Source organism: Passer domesticus, unplaced genomic scaffold, assembly GCF_036417665.1.
Source record: "Passer domesticus isolate bPasDom1 unplaced genomic scaffold, bPasDom1.hap1 HAP1_SCAFFOLD_66, whole genome shotgun sequence".
Lineage (NCBI taxonomy): Eukaryota > Metazoa > Chordata > Aves > Passeriformes > Passeridae > Passer > Passer domesticus.
The window spans coordinates 32857-48774 of record NW_026990167.1 but is presented as its reverse complement, the minus strand read 5'-3'; the positions used below and the strand labels follow the sequence as shown (position 1 = coordinate 48774).

Below are 15918 nucleotides of genomic sequence, written 5' to 3'. Positions count from 1 at the left end.
AAGCCTTAATTATTTTTGGAGTTTCCTTAGTTAGCCTTCTCTTTCTCCCCTGCTTATTCCCATGTTTCATTCATGTAATTACCTCAGTAGTACAAAGCATTCCCGCTATTCAAAATCTTCAAACGAGCCCACATTCTACCCCACCTGTCAAGAGAATCATGAATCTCAACCCAATCAAAAGAGATATGAAAAAGAGTAAAAAGGCCCAGCAAGTTTAGGTTAATTCTATACAATTAAACACTATCAATGAAAAACTATCCACCTTTGTGTAAATGTAAAAGCCAATTATTAACATAAGGGAAAAAGGGAGACATTGCAATTTATAAAACCCCTTAAATGGCTTCTGCATTAGTGACTGGTTTACATTTGTAACCATTAATTAGCTTTTGCATTTATAACTGTTTAAAGTTACTAGTTTGATCAAATAAAAGTGTTCCAGTTAATGAAGTAAATATTTTTAAATCATTATAAAGTTATACTAGCTATTCAGTACATTCCAATTGAATGTTTAACAGTCCTGTTAATATAGATAGCAAAATAACAACCATATTATTTTTATAATCCTTTGTTCTTAACCTAATTACATTATTTGTAAATTTAATGATCTCTTTTAAGTAGCCTTATACTTTCAAATGTCCCAGTGCAGTTTCCTCTCACCAACAGCATGCAGCATTTTACAGACAATTTCTAACCCACTCCAGGTTGAACTGGTTACTTGATGCCATAGCAATGGTGCATACTAATGAGAGAGCTTCCCATCAAAAACCTCAGAGATATCATCCCACCCCAGTGACAGCACACTCTGGGAAAGAAGATCTTACCTCATCATCTACTAGCACCAATCACCAGAGATTATGGGGGCAGAACTGCAAGTACAGACTGAGGGAACTGAGAACATCAAAGGGGCAGCCTGGCCTGAAGAGCTGTCTTTGCTGTCTTTTACTGTTCCTGGGACTGTGACTTAGCTACAGCAGGGGACCCCACACTGCAGATTTCAGTCAATATCTCTTTTTAGAGACCTTTTTCCAGATTTGAGGGCAGACTAAGCGCATTCACTGCAATGCCCTTGGGTTCTGGCCTTGGGGCCAGACGCCAGTTCGGCTAGAGGTTTCCTCAATCCTTGGGCCTGGGACTTTATCCTTTTTTCTTTCTTTCCTTTCTTCTTTTTCCTTACCTCCCCTTTGTTTTTCCCCTTTAAATAAACACCCTATTTTTGTTCAAATCGCCAAAGCTGTATCTTTTTATCACATTCAGCAAATTTTCAGACTTCTTTGCCAGCTCCTCGGAGCAAAGCATGAAATTACTCCACCAAGGCAAGTATGTGTAGTACTCCCTTGTGTTGGCATCAGTTCCTGTGGCAGAACTTGCCTTCCCACTGGACACTCACCTGCGCCTGAGCCTGTGGAGAAGCCCGGCTCCCTCCCCCTCTGCCCACAGCAACACAGACACTCCCAACCTTTCCCAAGAGCTGCAACACAACCACAGGCACAGCAGCATCCCCAGCAGTGACACCACTGCTCTGCTCCATTCTGCCCTGCCCTGCTCCTCTAGTCACAGCTGCAAGCCTGTATCTCCACAAGAGGCTGTGGCCTGGAGGCGAGGAAGGAAGAAGATCTTTGCTCACAAACAAACTGTGCCACAAACCCCATCCATGGGTCTTCCCACACAGAAGAAACACCTGACCATTCAGAAGCAAATTTAGAGCTTATTCACAGGATGAGAACAAAGAGAAGCTTCCAACACAGCAAAGGGTTTATTTATTATAGTATTTATTCTGACTATTGCTCAAAACAAACTACAAACTACAAACTACAGACTACAAACTAGAAACTACGAGCTATAAACTACAAACTACAAACTACAAACAACAACAAAGGCCTCCTCCAGGGCTAGAATCTCCTGTCAGCCATGAACTGCTGCGTGGCCATGATCAGAGGCGTCAGGGTGGAGGCTGGCTTGGCTGATGTTACAAACGGATGCTGCCCAAAGAGAAAAAGAAGCAATGAACTTCTACTTTCCCCACAGCCTGAAGCAGGCTTTCTCTGGCTACCAGAAAGATACAGAAAGGAGGGCATTCTGTGCACCTCTCTCTCCACATCCAGGACCTGCAGCCGCTTTGCCTGTTACCTGCAGAAGTTCCTGGGCAGACCAGCGCCTGTCCTCGTCCCTCTCCAGGCAGCAGTGCAGAAAGTCTCGCAGCCACGCCGACTGCTGCCTGGGCTTCTGTAGCTTCGGGGGGGCCCCGGTGCTTATCAGCTCTTGAACCTAGAGAAGAAGGAATTGCCACACTCTACCTGTCTCCTTCGCACCCCAAACTGCTCACACAGACCCCACTGGACAAGCTCCACTCTCCAGTGGCACTTTACTCCCTGCCACAGGGTGGCAGATACCTTTCCTACCCCTACTAAAACTACCCGAAGCCAGAGGCAGCCATAGCCAGTCCAGTAGGCAAAGGCTCTTGCCTTGACCCCTGATTTCACTGGATGATGGAAGTAGCAGCAACTCCATCAGCAAAAGCACACTTTGCTTCACACAGCCTCTACAAGTGATATGGAAGACTGACTTTTGTCCAACTCTTCTATTTCCAAGGATTATTCCATAAAATGCAGCTCAGCACTGCTCACTGCTCCCTTAGGCAAAGCTTCTGCCAAGCAAAAGGCATCCTGATTTTTAGGTCCTGTTCATGCACAAAAATGGCAAGGGGATGATATGGCCAAGAAGCACAAGAGAGTGTGCAGCCTGGAACCTATCATTTTCAGGTGTTGGCAAGCTTCCCAGGCAGAAGAATGGGAGCAGATTTTGTTAGGGTGACAGCAGTGTCTGAGAGCAGCTGCAGCGTACCGTGCGGGAGGTTTTCATCAGGTACGGAGGCGCTCCTTCCACCATCTCGATCCCCACGATGCCAAAGGACCAGATGTCCACTTTGGGGCCGTAGGGCTTCCTGGTGAAAATTTCTGGCGCCATCCAGTAAGTAGTCCCAACAGCTGATCTCCGTTTGTTCTGCTCAGCAGTAAGCTGAGCAGCAAGGCCAAAATCAGCTGAGGAGGAAAAACCACTCTGATCAAGCCAGCGTGACTTAGGAAAGCAAACAAAAGGGACATTGTACCAATGTCCAAGAAGGCAGTGTGGAACCCAGCTGTAAAGGGGCCATGCTGCCATTCCTCGGGACTGCAACCAAGGAAATATGGAATTGGCCACTTAGCCAAAGCCCCCAGTTTCAGGCAGTGGATTTTAGTCCCCTGAAGCTATTAGACTGTAACTGCCTTGCTTGGGAAGGGACACACACAACCCAAAGCCACCCCTGAGCCTTTCTTCCCAGCAGCACTTCCCTGCACCTTGTGGCTGTGCTCTGTGCTTGCAGCAGGGCAGCCTGCACTGTCACAGGCCCCACTGCAGGGAACTGGAGCCACCCAAAGGCAGCCCCACACCGCAGCCCGCCACGGCTGAGCCTGGCCAGCAACACCCACCCAACTTGACTGATCCATCCAAGCCCAGGAGAATGTTGTGGCTTTTGATATCTCGGTGGATCACTTGATTGGAGTGCAGGAAATCCAGGCCTTGCAGGCACTGAGAGAGGAAAAAGAAACACGAGCCTAAGTGGACTTCATCCCACAAGCAGGGAAGTGGCACATCTGCAACACTGACTTCCTGGGGGATGGTGAGCCATGGCAGGACAGGCTGCTGGCAAGGGCAGGAGACTGCTGCTCCACCACGAGAACAGCAGTGCCTTTCTAAGAGAGGGTGTGTTTGCTTCTGAAAGAGAAAGGGCAATTGTTCCTCTGGCCAGTGCCCTGCAAACACAGACCGAAGGAGCCCTGCTGCAGTGGCTGTGCTCTCTCCAGCCAGACAGCAGTGGATGCTTTTGCAAACACCACTTTGGGTGCAAGGCTCTCCTTTGAGGCTGAGCTCTGGGAGAGTCCTGTCAGTATCTCTTTGTCTTTGCCCCTTGCTTCACTTTGCGCCACCAGTGCCTTTGCCCTTACAGGGAAGGAATGCAGCACACACAGGCTCCAGGCAAGTGTTTAGAGAGGCAAACACAAACACACTAGAAGAAGGGCAGGGAAACTGGCAGGCACTTCAGATGCTCTTGTTACTGCCAAGGACATAAGAGAAAGGCTTGGAAGATGAAATCTCTCCTCTCCTTATCACCCATTTGGAAGGACCATCCTGACCAAGCCATGAGAAGCACAAGTGCCATCCCTTACCTCCCGAGAGACAGCTGCTATCTCTCCTTCTGCCATGCGAGTCTCCCTTATGATATCATGTAAAGAACCTCCGTCCATGTATTCCATCACCAGCCAGAGTTCCTCGTCCACCAGGTAGCTGAAAGGAGGAAACAACAGCCTGGAGATGAATGCACGCACTTACACAACCTGATGGATTCTTGTTTCTGTGTCTCTCTCAGAGGAAGACAGGAGGAAGTGAGTAGTCATTCACTACGCTCTGCAGGACTTGAACTCTGTGCAGTTTAAAAGACTGCTCGGTATCCACACCAATGCAACAGGCCAAGGGAAATACAATAGACAGTGCTTTGTTAGCACTTCAGACCCATGGAAAAAATCAACCCCCAAACCCAACAAAACAATGTGGAGAGAGGACAGGAACTTGGAGTCTGTTGGCTCAGTAAGATAGGGCCCAGTCCTGTCTTTGAAAGTGCCCTTCACACTAGGTATGCCAGGAAAGATGAATGCAGCCCCAATGCAATCTCCTCCCAAGATGCTGTAAATCAGCCCAGAAACAGGAATTGACAGCTCCATCCTCTTTTGCCAGTGCCCAAAGCAGTGGTAGAACCTCTGGCTTGCAGGATGTGAATGACCTTTCATGGCAGGACAGCAGAACCACTCACCTGTCTACATAGTTCACAAGGTTGGCATTCTTACTGCCACGCATGACCTGGATTTCATTCAGGCACAGCTCACTGCTGCTCTCTTGCAGGAGACTAATTTTCTTGATGGCCACCTAAAACAACATGGAAAGCCATGAACCAAAGAAGTCTGTGGCACAGGTCCACAAGGGGAACATGGAGACAGTGATTATGGGATGACAGTAGCCCCAGCTGGGCTGGGCCAAACTGCCTTGTGACTGGACATCAGACCCCGTGCTTGGGCACCTCCCAGGACAGAGTGACAAATACCCTTTGCCTTGTAAACCTGGGAGAAACACGGTCTAAGCTCTCCACCTCAAAGCTCTAACAACTCACTATGCCCACTGTCTTCCCCCAGGGCCTTCCTTTATCATTCCCATTGTCATTGACACACCTCTTGCAAGCAGGAAGCCATTTTTGTGCTGGTAAAAATGGAACAAAACTGCTGGGAAACCTTGGGCACTTCTAGGGGGCTTGATCATTACTCCAGAAACCACTGGCATTCTCCATTGCACAACTACAAAGCAAACTCTTACAGACATGACTGATAAAATGCTGTTTGTCCTAAAATCATCCTGAGGGTTATTCCCCATAAGAAATACAACCCTACATATTTCACGGAAAAAATGCTGTGATGATGAAAACATCATTAAGGACACCTCCAAAAAACACAATCCTAGCACTTCCTCACTTCTGGAATTTGCATTTTATTCCACTAAAATACTTTACTTCACACCACTAATATTAGCAATTACTGCCTGATTGTAAAAAGAAATAAGCCATGCCTTGATCCTCTAGGGATATATCCCAGGCTCTGAGCAGGGCTTAGGCCCTTGACAGACTCCTTGCACACCTCTCTCTCTAAGCACAGATCCCAAGGGCAGCACTGCAGGTGGCTGCAGAACTACCAGCACCATTCCCATGTATTGGCTAACAGCCAGAAATGAGAATTCAGGAACCCTGCAGCCCCAAAGAGCAGTGCCATGCTCTGAGACACCACCTGGGCACTTAGACCCAGCCCTGTGTCCTCCTCTGAATGATACCACTTGGCCTCCTTGCATCCCCTGGGGCAGCTGAGAAGGACAAAATCTGTCCCCACTGTATTTGGCAGGCAGACACTGCTCTGCACTCCATTTGCCTTTGCAGCAAAGCTCTGCTGGCGAGCCAAAGCTCAGCCACAGCTCACAGCAGAGGGGAGGGCACTCGAGAGCTGCAGAAGCTGCAGCGCTGCTTGAGGCTTACCTCTTCTCCTGTGGCAGTCTCCACTGCCATGCACACAGTGCCAAAACCCCTAGAAACAAAACAGCAGTGGAGAAAGAAATCCTTTAGTCCCTGCAAGTGCAAAACACTGCAGCCCAACAGGAAAAAAGTCCTGGGGAAAACAGTAAATGGAACACCACAGATTCTTCTCTGGGTTTTTTCTCCCTTTTCTCTTTCTCTAGCTGTGCATGTGTCTGATTCTTCCAGGAATTTGCTGGTTGGGTCTCCTTACACCTCTCCTTGGAGTCTGTCTGCCAAACTCAAGCAGACACAGATCCCTTTTCCAGCTTGCAAGGAAAACAGTGTCCATCCACAGCCAGAGCAGGCAAAGCCTTCCATTGCTGCACACAAATGGAGAAGTCCTCAAAACACAGGATCCTTAGGCAGCTGTGTTCTGGGTCCAGAGCCATTGGCAGCTGCTACTCTTCGATGCACCAGATACTCCATTTTTCTGGTGACTTCTTGTACATTTGGCTTCTGTTCTAGGGTGACGTTATGATGCTTGTACCCCCAGTCACCTGTTCTGTTTATGCTGGATGTTATATTCTGTGCCTCCAAGACTGGATCAGACAGCAGGGGCCGGGAGAAGAGGGAGCACAGAGTTTTGTTATCAGCTGCACTCTCCCCCGCAGTCTGCTGGAACACAGAACTCCAGTGTTGTTGTCTGGGCACAGATGGGGCCACACACCACACTCCTTTTGCTTTTTAGTTAGTTTAGCTAGCTAAGACAGTCTGAGTTTTCCCTTTACTGTTTTTCTTTCCCTTTTCTTGGAACCATTTGAACCTGCTCCAGACTGGATCCTGGCAAAACACCGAGAGCTCACACTTTGTAGCCCACCAGGGCCTACTCTGCAGCCTTTCCCAGCACTGGAGGGACAAATAACAGAGTGACAACCCCCAGGAGAGACTTTCTGAACTTGCCATCTCTTCAGAGCAGGAATTGAGTTTTGTCATCCATGATTGTTCATTTTGTATGCTGGGAAGTGCTTTGCCTGTTAAACAAACAACTTTCCACTTCTCTCCAAGGAAATTGTTCCCAAACCGGCTGGGGGCAGTGGCCATGTGGGTTTGCTTTCTGGAGGTTTCCTGCCAAATTCGCCCTAAATCAGGATAGCTTACCCAGAGAAAATGCTGCAAGTCAATCCCATCTACAGTCACCAGAGCTGGCTTTCAAGGGGAACAGCTTGGTGGATTCTTTGCAGCAAAGGCCTAAAGCCCACAGGATCCACGAGGGGTCTGCCATCAGGCAGATGATGCCTTTTCCTCTAGAGTGCATTGGCACTGGGCATTCCCCTGAATCTTTGTCTTTTGCCATCTCAGCCACAAAAGACAGCTGCTGCTTTCATTTCTGCTTTTGGCTTCTAGACTAGGTGGTGGTCATCCTGACCACTGAATCTTGTTTTCAGCAAAATATTGGAAAGAAATGTTACTGAGAGCTGTTCCCTGAAAGCTGTCAACTGCTACCTTGACCTCTGAGGCAATGAGGTTTCTCCTCATTTCATTCCCACGTATTCTGTACTGTTTCAAGACACTCAAAAATTATTTCTCCTACGAAAAGTCGCAAACAGGTGCAAACACACTTGAGGGACAGGAGGTCTGCCAGGTGCTGCTCTTTGCCACAGACAAGACATTGCCAGCATCCAGGTGCCTCTGCTGTGCCTTTGGACCATAGCTATAAATGCTGGCCAGCACTGAGAGATCACCTGGCATCATCTTAACGCAGTGTCTGAACAGCTTTGGAGCCTGCCTGATGTCACTCTGGGGAGATGTGACACCAGCAAAACACACTGCCCCTCTCTTTGAAGAAGGAACTGTGGCTGCACTCACCCTTTGCCAAGAGTTTCCAGTTCTGTGTATTTAGCCTCAGGATCTCCCTCGCTCACCAGCATCTCTGTAAAAATCCCAAGGAAAGATGCTCACTTCAAAAGAGATCCCACCCTGCAGCAGATCACAAAGGCAGCCCCACTCTCTGGGACACTGGGGCCTTTCAACTCAGTCAGTCGGGAAACAACAACACCACCACACCAGCACCACCTCAAAAACAGCAGCAGCAAGACAAGCAGCCCTGCAGCACAGATGGCCTGCACAAAACTAAAAGTCTAAAGTAAAATCTAAGCACACAGAGAAACAGTTAGAGGAGACAGGGATCAGAAAACTCTAACCAAGAGAAGTGATTGTTGTCTATAAACATTAAGGGCAGCAGGAAAAACAAAACCTTCCTGTTCTTGGCAATGAACACTCTGTCACATTCAACACAAGCTTTCATCCTTGCAAACATCAAAGGCATCTTGGGTTCTGGAATCAATTTTTGTCATCAGGTGCGCTCTCCAGAACAGGAAGAATATTGCAAAGTGCTTCCAGCAGAGCCCAGATCTCCAGCTTTAAGCAGGACTTTGCCTAAACAATGCCCTTCAGCCTTTCAGGAGCAGCAGCTCATGTTATAAGCTACTGTGATGGCCTTAGGAATGAGGTCCCTCAGCCTTTAGGACAGGCTGAGTGCTGGAGATGACCTTGGCCGTGCCCACAGCAGCTGGGCCCCGCAGGAGCTCCTTGAGGCCTACTCATTCACGAGGTCACAGCCTCCTGCTCAGCCAGAAACAATCTCTGCTTGGCCTTTTGCCCACAGGGAAGCTCAGGCAAAGCCAAACCAGGCCGAGCTGCTCTCAGAGGCAGGAGCAACACCCCGCTGATCCCTCGCCACCTCAGAGCACAACAACAGGGCCTGTGTGGAGGAGGCCTCAGGACCTGGCACTCAGCTGAGCAGGAGCAGGAGGTGGGACAGCTCACGCCGACACACGCGCACACAAGGCACTGCTCTGGCACACAAGGATCACAAAGGACCTACTCAGCATGGCCAGGTACTTGTCCTCTGTCCTCTCTCGCTGCTGCTCTCTGCTGCCAGACGAGCTGGTCGTGCTCCAGGTGCACGAGCTGTTCGTGCTTGAGCTTCCAGCCTGGGCACTGGAGCCTTCTCCCGAGCCTTCAGCTGCAGCTCGTGCAGGTGCCACGACAGAAGAGGTGGAGCTCTGGGACATGAAATGAATTTGGGTTACAAATGTGCCTGGCAGAGATGCCCCTCCCATCCCATTTCACATGCAAGCCCCTCGGAAGATGCTGCTGGCCACACCCAGGGCTCTTCACCTCTCAGCCTGTGCAGCCCGCTTCAACAGCTCAAGGCACAAAATCCAAAGGCTGCTTTTACATGACGGACAAAATGACACCAAAGACGCTGCTATCCAAAGCAGGCACTTACTGGTGTTGTTTGCTCTGGCTGTGGGCTGACAGCAGGGCCAGGTTCATTGGCACCTTCCTCCTCTTCAGCCTCTTGCTCGGGTACAGAGGCAGCCAGAGCAGGTGCTGACGCTGCCCTTGTGCTCTGTGGACAGACAGCAGCATGAGGGACAGGAAAGAACCTGTCATTCACCACCTTACCTATATTCAGCTACAGGCCCTGCTGCAGCTCAGCTCTTCCTTTAGCTACTGCCTTTAGCTGCTCTGTGGGGAGGGCCAAGTCCCTGCTGGGGACAGTGCCACCTCATATCCTGTAAGCTTGTGAACTGCATCTTTGCACTGCTCTCCTCACAGGGGACAGGGAGCCTGCACAGCCACTGGCCACCAAGGGCCTCACTTGTACCCCAGGAGCATCCAAAGACATCCTAATGCTACCTCTTGTCTCTTGCTAAGACAAATTCACAGCCCCTTTCAGAACAGTAGGAACCTGCTGCCTAAACAATCCAAGTTCCACTCCCCTTTTCCAAGCCCCACTGGCTGGGGGAAGGACTGGAAAGGTTTTGGCCCACAGCATCTTCAGCCAGGCACAGGAGGTGCTGTCTGATCAGAAACTTGCAGCTATGCTTTGCTCCAGCCACAGCACGACCCAGAGCTGCCACTTACTGATGCTGGATGCTCAGGCCCTGCAGTGGCAGCAGGCGCAGTTTGGGGAGCATCTTCCTCTTCTTTGGCCTCTTCTGCAGGAAGACACGCAGCCAGAGGATCCTCCGAGGTTGGTGCTGGGCTCTGCAGACAGACAGCAGCGTGAGGGACAAGTGACCTTCTTTATATTCTAGACCCAGATGCACTAAGGAGAAATCATCTGCAGAGAAATGGGATTCTAAGTTGTTCCAGCTCAAGTAAAATGGGACAATTAGAGGGGACTGCACTTTCTTGTGCAGGAGAAATTCTGTCATGGCTTAAAGCAGCAAGCAACCCCACTTCCAGATGCTTAAAAGCTCTGAAAAGGAACTGGAGAAGACAGCCTGGGCTCCTCTTGCTGCTGCTGCTCTTGCTGCAAAGGGTCTGGACTGTAGTTTCATTCATCCAACCAGGCTGGCACTGGACTGCAACAGGCCCAGCTCACAGCTTGTTCCACAATTGTCAAATGCTACCAAAGCCAGAGGCTCCTTTCCCACTCACCCAAAGACCGGATTCTCTCCAGGCACGGGTGATGTGACCTGCAACACAGAAGGGAAAAACAACCAGATGCTGTAAGAAAACTGCCTGTGCTGGGCAAGCCCACAAAAAGTCAACCCAAAGACAGAGCATTCTGCTTTCACTACATCACTCCAGCTGCAACCCCTGTGTCACATAGCAAGCAAGGCAACAGCACAAAATATTGCCTGGTGTCTACCTTCTGTCCTCTGTGGCCACTCAACCCATAGAAACTTGAGACTCAGCAAGGCCCAGTGGTTCTGTAACAATCATTGCTTCTGCCCCACCCCACCCAGCAGGAGCTACAGCTCCTCCCTTTCCTGTGCTTCAGTTTTCTCAAGAGATTGCATGCAGCAATTGCCATGAGCTCACTGAAAACCTTTCCCCAGAAAAGCTTCAGCCAAGTGCCCCTTAGCCAGGGTGGCAGTTCTATTGTGACACAGCACAGGAACAGCTCCAGGGTTCGGGAGCATACAAGAACTCCTCTGAAATGTCTATCTCAGAGGCCTTTTCCAAGCTGATTCTGTGACTTCATCACAGAACACATGGCTCTTTTAGCGTGCAGGAAGTGTCAAGGTCCACAGGCACATGCTGGGATGAGGGAATATAGACAAGAAGACTTGAACTGAGGGACTTTCCCTCAGTCCTGGAGAGCAGTGCACAGCTTTTACAAGGACTGTTGACAAGCTCTCCCACTCTTCCTGTCCTGGAAGTTGTCTTCCTTGAGCCAGCAAACTGAGGAGACTCTAAACTCCATAGCCACAGGCTGTGCCATGGGAGGAGTGGAATCCCTGCAGGCCACATTACAAATGCTGCCCACTCCCCACTGGCTAGAGACACCCCTCTCTTAGCTGGAGCTGTTGACAGCGGCTTTACCCAACCAAAGGCCTTTTTGTGGCATTTTGGTTTCCATATGCTGCAACATCTACTTACGTGCCAGGTGGGTGAGAAAGTACCCAGAATAAGCCACGGAAAAAGCCGTGCAAACTGCAGCACACACTCCCTCCATGGCTCGAGCAGCGCTGCTCCAGTCTGCAGCAGACAACGCCTGTGGGAAAATCAAAAATACTCTGAGTCCTGCTGGCAGAGACCTCGTCGATCAGCAGGTTCACCTGCAGTGAGCGTGCCACAGAGCTGCTCTGCACACTGAGCCCTTCCAGGCCTTGGCACAGCAACTTTGCCTTGACAACGCCGGGATGCGGCCGCTGACATCACAATAGCAACCGCCCTAGGCTGGATTGTGAATTCATGCATAGAACCAGACCTGCTCTACACCTAATGCCAAAAAAAGCCTGCAAAGTTCTCCTCTGCTACAAAGCAACACAAAAAGCCCTCCTAGTCCATCACCTGTTGCTCAAGGCATGTAAGAGCAGGAACACACTCAGCCCCTAGAGCCCACACTGAGAAGCTGAGCACTGAGAAGGGACCAGGATATGAGGAACCACATTAGTGGTCTTTGGCCACTATTTCTGCTGAGCAAAAATCAGAAGGCTTGTTCCTTTGTGGTAGAAATCAGAAAACAAGGAGAAGAAGCACTGCTTTAATTACATTTAGAGGTTTCTCCTAGGTACAGAGACATGGTCATGGATCTTTCTGTATATATATTTTATTTATATATACACATATATATATCTATATATATGTATGTGTATTATATTATTGAATACTATATATTCAAAACATTTTACATCATAGCTATGGGAAATGGCATTCCCACAGCAGGGAAATGCCATGACAGAAAATGCAAGGAGGATCGTTCTGTCTGACTCACTCTAACAGGGAGGCCTTGGGACCAAAGCACCACCACCATTTTTTCCCCCATTTTTCTCCTTCCACAATATTGCTCAGGAGGCGGGGCTGAAACGGGTGGCACGGAAGTGGCAGCTCTGACACACAGCTGAAACCATCAGGGCCAGGGTGGCATGTGGGACTGTTTTTCCACCGCAACAGAACAAGGCAAGCCAGAGTGGTGACACTGATCCCAAGTGAGTCCAGCCAAGCCAAGTGGAGCCCAGCAGGGTGGTAGGAAGAGGCAGCAAAGTGGCACATCCCATTCCCACACACATGCCCAGCGTGGCAGACTGATGGCAGTGGCAGTGCCAAACAGAGCTCTGCAGGGACAGAGAGACACCCATCACCATCGCCACTGCCACCATCCCTGCTGCAGAGAGGGAGCAGGAAACTGCCACTGCAGGTGCACAGCTGCTCCAGGCAGCACCAGCAGCCCCCATCTACCATCAGAACCATTCTGTAAGCCCTTGCCATCCTGTCTTTGTTCCAGGGGCCCCATGTGACACTTCACCTTTGTTGCTTAAGCCATTACTCCTTTTGCACTATTTTCTTCTTATTGTTGTGCACTGCTTTTTATTTCCTCGCTACATTATAACTCTAATAGTTTTAACCTCTCATTTATTGTTTTCTCCATTGTCCCTTTCCATTGTCATGGAGAAGGAGAGAGAGGAGAGGCTTTACAAGGACTACCTCAAGAAGAGGACATAGAATGGAGGGAAGGCCTTAGAAAGAATAAACAACCCTCATGCTGCCGCTTTTGCAAGGAATAAATGTCCAAGTTTCTTAATATCCAGCCACAAATCTGTGGAGTCTTGACAGCCAAGAAGCACAGGAACCTGGACACCTTGTTGTGAGAGACTAGAGGAGATTGCTGGCTCAACACTTTTCAGGGGCTTGTATGTGGGGAAGGGGGCAGATCAAGGCTTGCTCTGGTGAGGCGATGCCCCACTTGGCACGCCCCACACCCCCAGGCCTGTATCCCAGCCCAGCAGTGGCCACTGATCCCAGCACACCAGAGGCAATGCTCCATACCTGTGTCTGGAGCCCCTAACCCAGCTCCTAAATGGCCAGGTGAGTGGGAGCCCCATGTGGGGGAAGGCCCCAGGAGAGCCAAAGGCTATTTACCTTGGGATATGTGGCCACCACATGTCTTGACCCTACCTCTTCTTGGAATTTCTATCAGCTGAACACCACTGGAACCAGGAGTGATAGCTATGTTGGTTCTTTTCTGTCATTCTCTTTTTCTCTTTCTTCTCCCTTTTCCCTCCTTTCAGATTTTTGAAAATAACTTAAAATGTAACAGGTTTAGTAATCTACATGTAAATTAACTTACTAAGATTACAAGTTGAATGGGCTAAATTAATGCTTCATAGAATGTTTTATGTTGATTGAATCCTGCTCTAAATTATTTTTGCCTTTCAAGTTCTCTGATTTTCAAATGTTGCCAGTGAAGGGTTTTGATGTTGTTCCGAACTCTTGAGAACATCTCGTCAGTATTTCTCCTGCTTTTCTAACTTAGAGTACATGAACAAGTTTAAATTCTTTTAAAGTATCTCATACAGCAACGTTTTTGGAGGCTTGCATTTTAATTGGCACAGCAAGCAGGGTACTCTTGAGGTGATATGGGCCTTTTATACAGCATTAACTGTTCATGACATAATAAAGGAGAAATAAATTTTCAGTCAAAGCTGCTCTTTTCTGGCAGAAAAGTAATAGAATCCCACGCAGAAACTGATCTGAACTGCTCTCCAGTGACGCACTTGCTAAAAGCTTATATAGAAAGCTTGTCCAGCCCTAAAGAGAGATGGGAATGGAGAGAAACTAGCACCATCCACAGTTACTTGTGGAGAAACATGAAATTTGGTAGAAGAAAATTAAAAACTCCAAGTAAAGGACCATGCCTGGTATCCATATGCATGGAGGTTTGACTCAGAGCTGTATGGTGCCCATCAGCTGGAAAAGGAGCTGCATCAGCTGCAAATTGCTGAGCCTGAAACAATAGCCAGCCTCAGACCAGAGTAGGAATTGAATGCCAGGATGAAGCCAGCCCCCAAACCATGAGAAACCAGTGAAACACGCTCTTCCAAAGCCAAAGAGCTTTAGAGTTGCAATTTAACACTGCTGGGGAAGGTCTGGAAGCAGTGTTTTCCATAGTCCAGGAACAGCCAGGCCTTCCTGACTGCAAGGTCAGCCCCACAGCCCTTGGGAGGGCTTTACTGCCTTAAAGTCCAACCCCGCCCCTCACCCTTAACTCTCCCCACCCCTATAAAATACAGAGGCAGGATGCCCCGAAGATGATGTCACCTTCCTCTGCTCCCTGGAGGAGAGGTTCAGCTCTGCAAAGCCAATCTTCTTCCCTCCTCATCCCAAGGCCTGCTCACTGATAAAGAAGGAATTCACTTACCAGGATGCAGTGTCTGCAGTGATACCTCATTCTGCAACAGAAGTGGTTGAACTACACGGGAAAATAAGCAATGATCGCAAAGAAAGGGAAATGGAGAATGTTTTGCGAATTTGGATTTGGGGGAATGAAATAGAACTTTTGGAGAAGGAAGCACATGGTGAAAAGCGCTGGTCTTTTGCTCAGGGAACAACTTGTGGTATGAAAAGTTTGGACCCCTTGCAGAGGGGGGAACCCCATACCATGCATGAGAAACAGCTGATGCCTGTTGACCTTCTTCTGTGTTATTGTAAGTTATTTCAACATACAAGGATCAAAACTGAGAAAACAAAATCTTGGCACCACCTCCAAAAAGTTATGGTTGTTGATAGAAGGTGGTGGATTAAAATATCCCTAGAGGCTCTCTGGAAAGAAAATGGGGATTAAATGGGGACTCAGTTTCCCTGGATTCTTAATGAAGCTTTGCAAACTGCTCCTGCCCTGCCTCCTTCTGGCAGCCCTGGCTATTGAGCCTTCTCTGCCACCAAAGGCTGGAAGCCAAAATGCTGCTGCTAGAGCATAACCCTTAGGAGAAAATGATTTTATCATCGTGCAAGTTTGTTGTTTTGGTCTCACTAATAAGCCTGAATGTTCAAGAATGTCCTCACTAGTCAGGAGACTGGATGTACATCCAGACCCGGAATGGAGAGCCACTTAACCAGAAGTGGAAAGGACTTTTGATCCCATGGCTGTGAGATTTACAGCTGGACACTCCTAAATTATGTGATTAAAGTCAGCTCTGGACACATGGAATTGTATTGGACAGTCCAGTAAATGTAACTCTGCTGCAAATAAAGCTGCAATGGACATTTCTAAAGTGAAAAACATTAAATGGTTTCTCTTTCTGCCCATTTCCAGAGCAGTGTCCCTGGTATGGCAGCAAGGCTGTTTGTTCCTGAATTAGTCAACCATCCTGGCAGGACCGTGTACCTAATGACTACAATAGCAAGTATGGCATTGAGTGCCAGAGGGGTAAGAGACCAAGAAAGAAAAGAGAGCCATGTCTGTAGGAGTGTGCACCCTAATGGCAGAGTGGCAAAACTAGCCTTTGTCCCCCAGAAAAGGAAAGAAGGCCAGAAGTTTCTCTCAAGGATTAGGTGAAAAGCCACCTCATGGGACCTCAGGGACTTCACCA

The 15918-nt window shown here is 48.8% G+C and overlaps 1 protein-coding gene and 1 long non-coding RNA gene across 3 annotated transcripts; one reads left to right on the top strand and one right to left on the bottom strand.

The window, feature by feature from the left end:
* Nucleotides 1–1751: 1751 nt before the first annotated feature.
* Nucleotides 1752–12388, bottom strand: LOC135293051 (serine/threonine-protein kinase PAK 3-like). 2 transcript variants are annotated; one of them, XM_064407054.1, is made up of 13 exons: nt 11486–12388; nt 10538–10575; nt 10019–10141; nt 9378–9500; nt 8970–9150; nt 7952–8015; nt 6107–6155; nt 4847–4959; nt 4206–4323; nt 3468–3567; nt 2842–3038; nt 2128–2265; nt 1752–1979 (listed from the first exon to the last, which is right to left on the bottom strand). In XM_064407054.1, exons 1-13 carry the CDS (start codon nt 11559–11561, stop codon nt 1890–1892), a joined length of 1410 nt encoding a protein of 469 aa, XP_064263124.1. In that variant the 5' UTR covers nt 11562–12388; the 3' UTR covers nt 1752–1889. The 2 variants fall into 2 exon arrangements, with proteins under 2 accessions (XP_064263124.1, XP_064263122.1); XM_064407052.1 differs by lacking the exon at nt 11486–12388 and having other exon boundaries at nt 10538–10925.
* On the top strand, nt 11784–14030 carry LOC135293052 (uncharacterized). Its single transcript, XR_010355200.1, has 2 exons — nt 11784–12119; nt 13004–14030. It is a non-coding gene; the product is annotated as an uncharacterized LOC135293052 (long non-coding RNA).
* The last annotated feature ends 1888 nt before the right edge of the window (nt 14031–15918 follow it).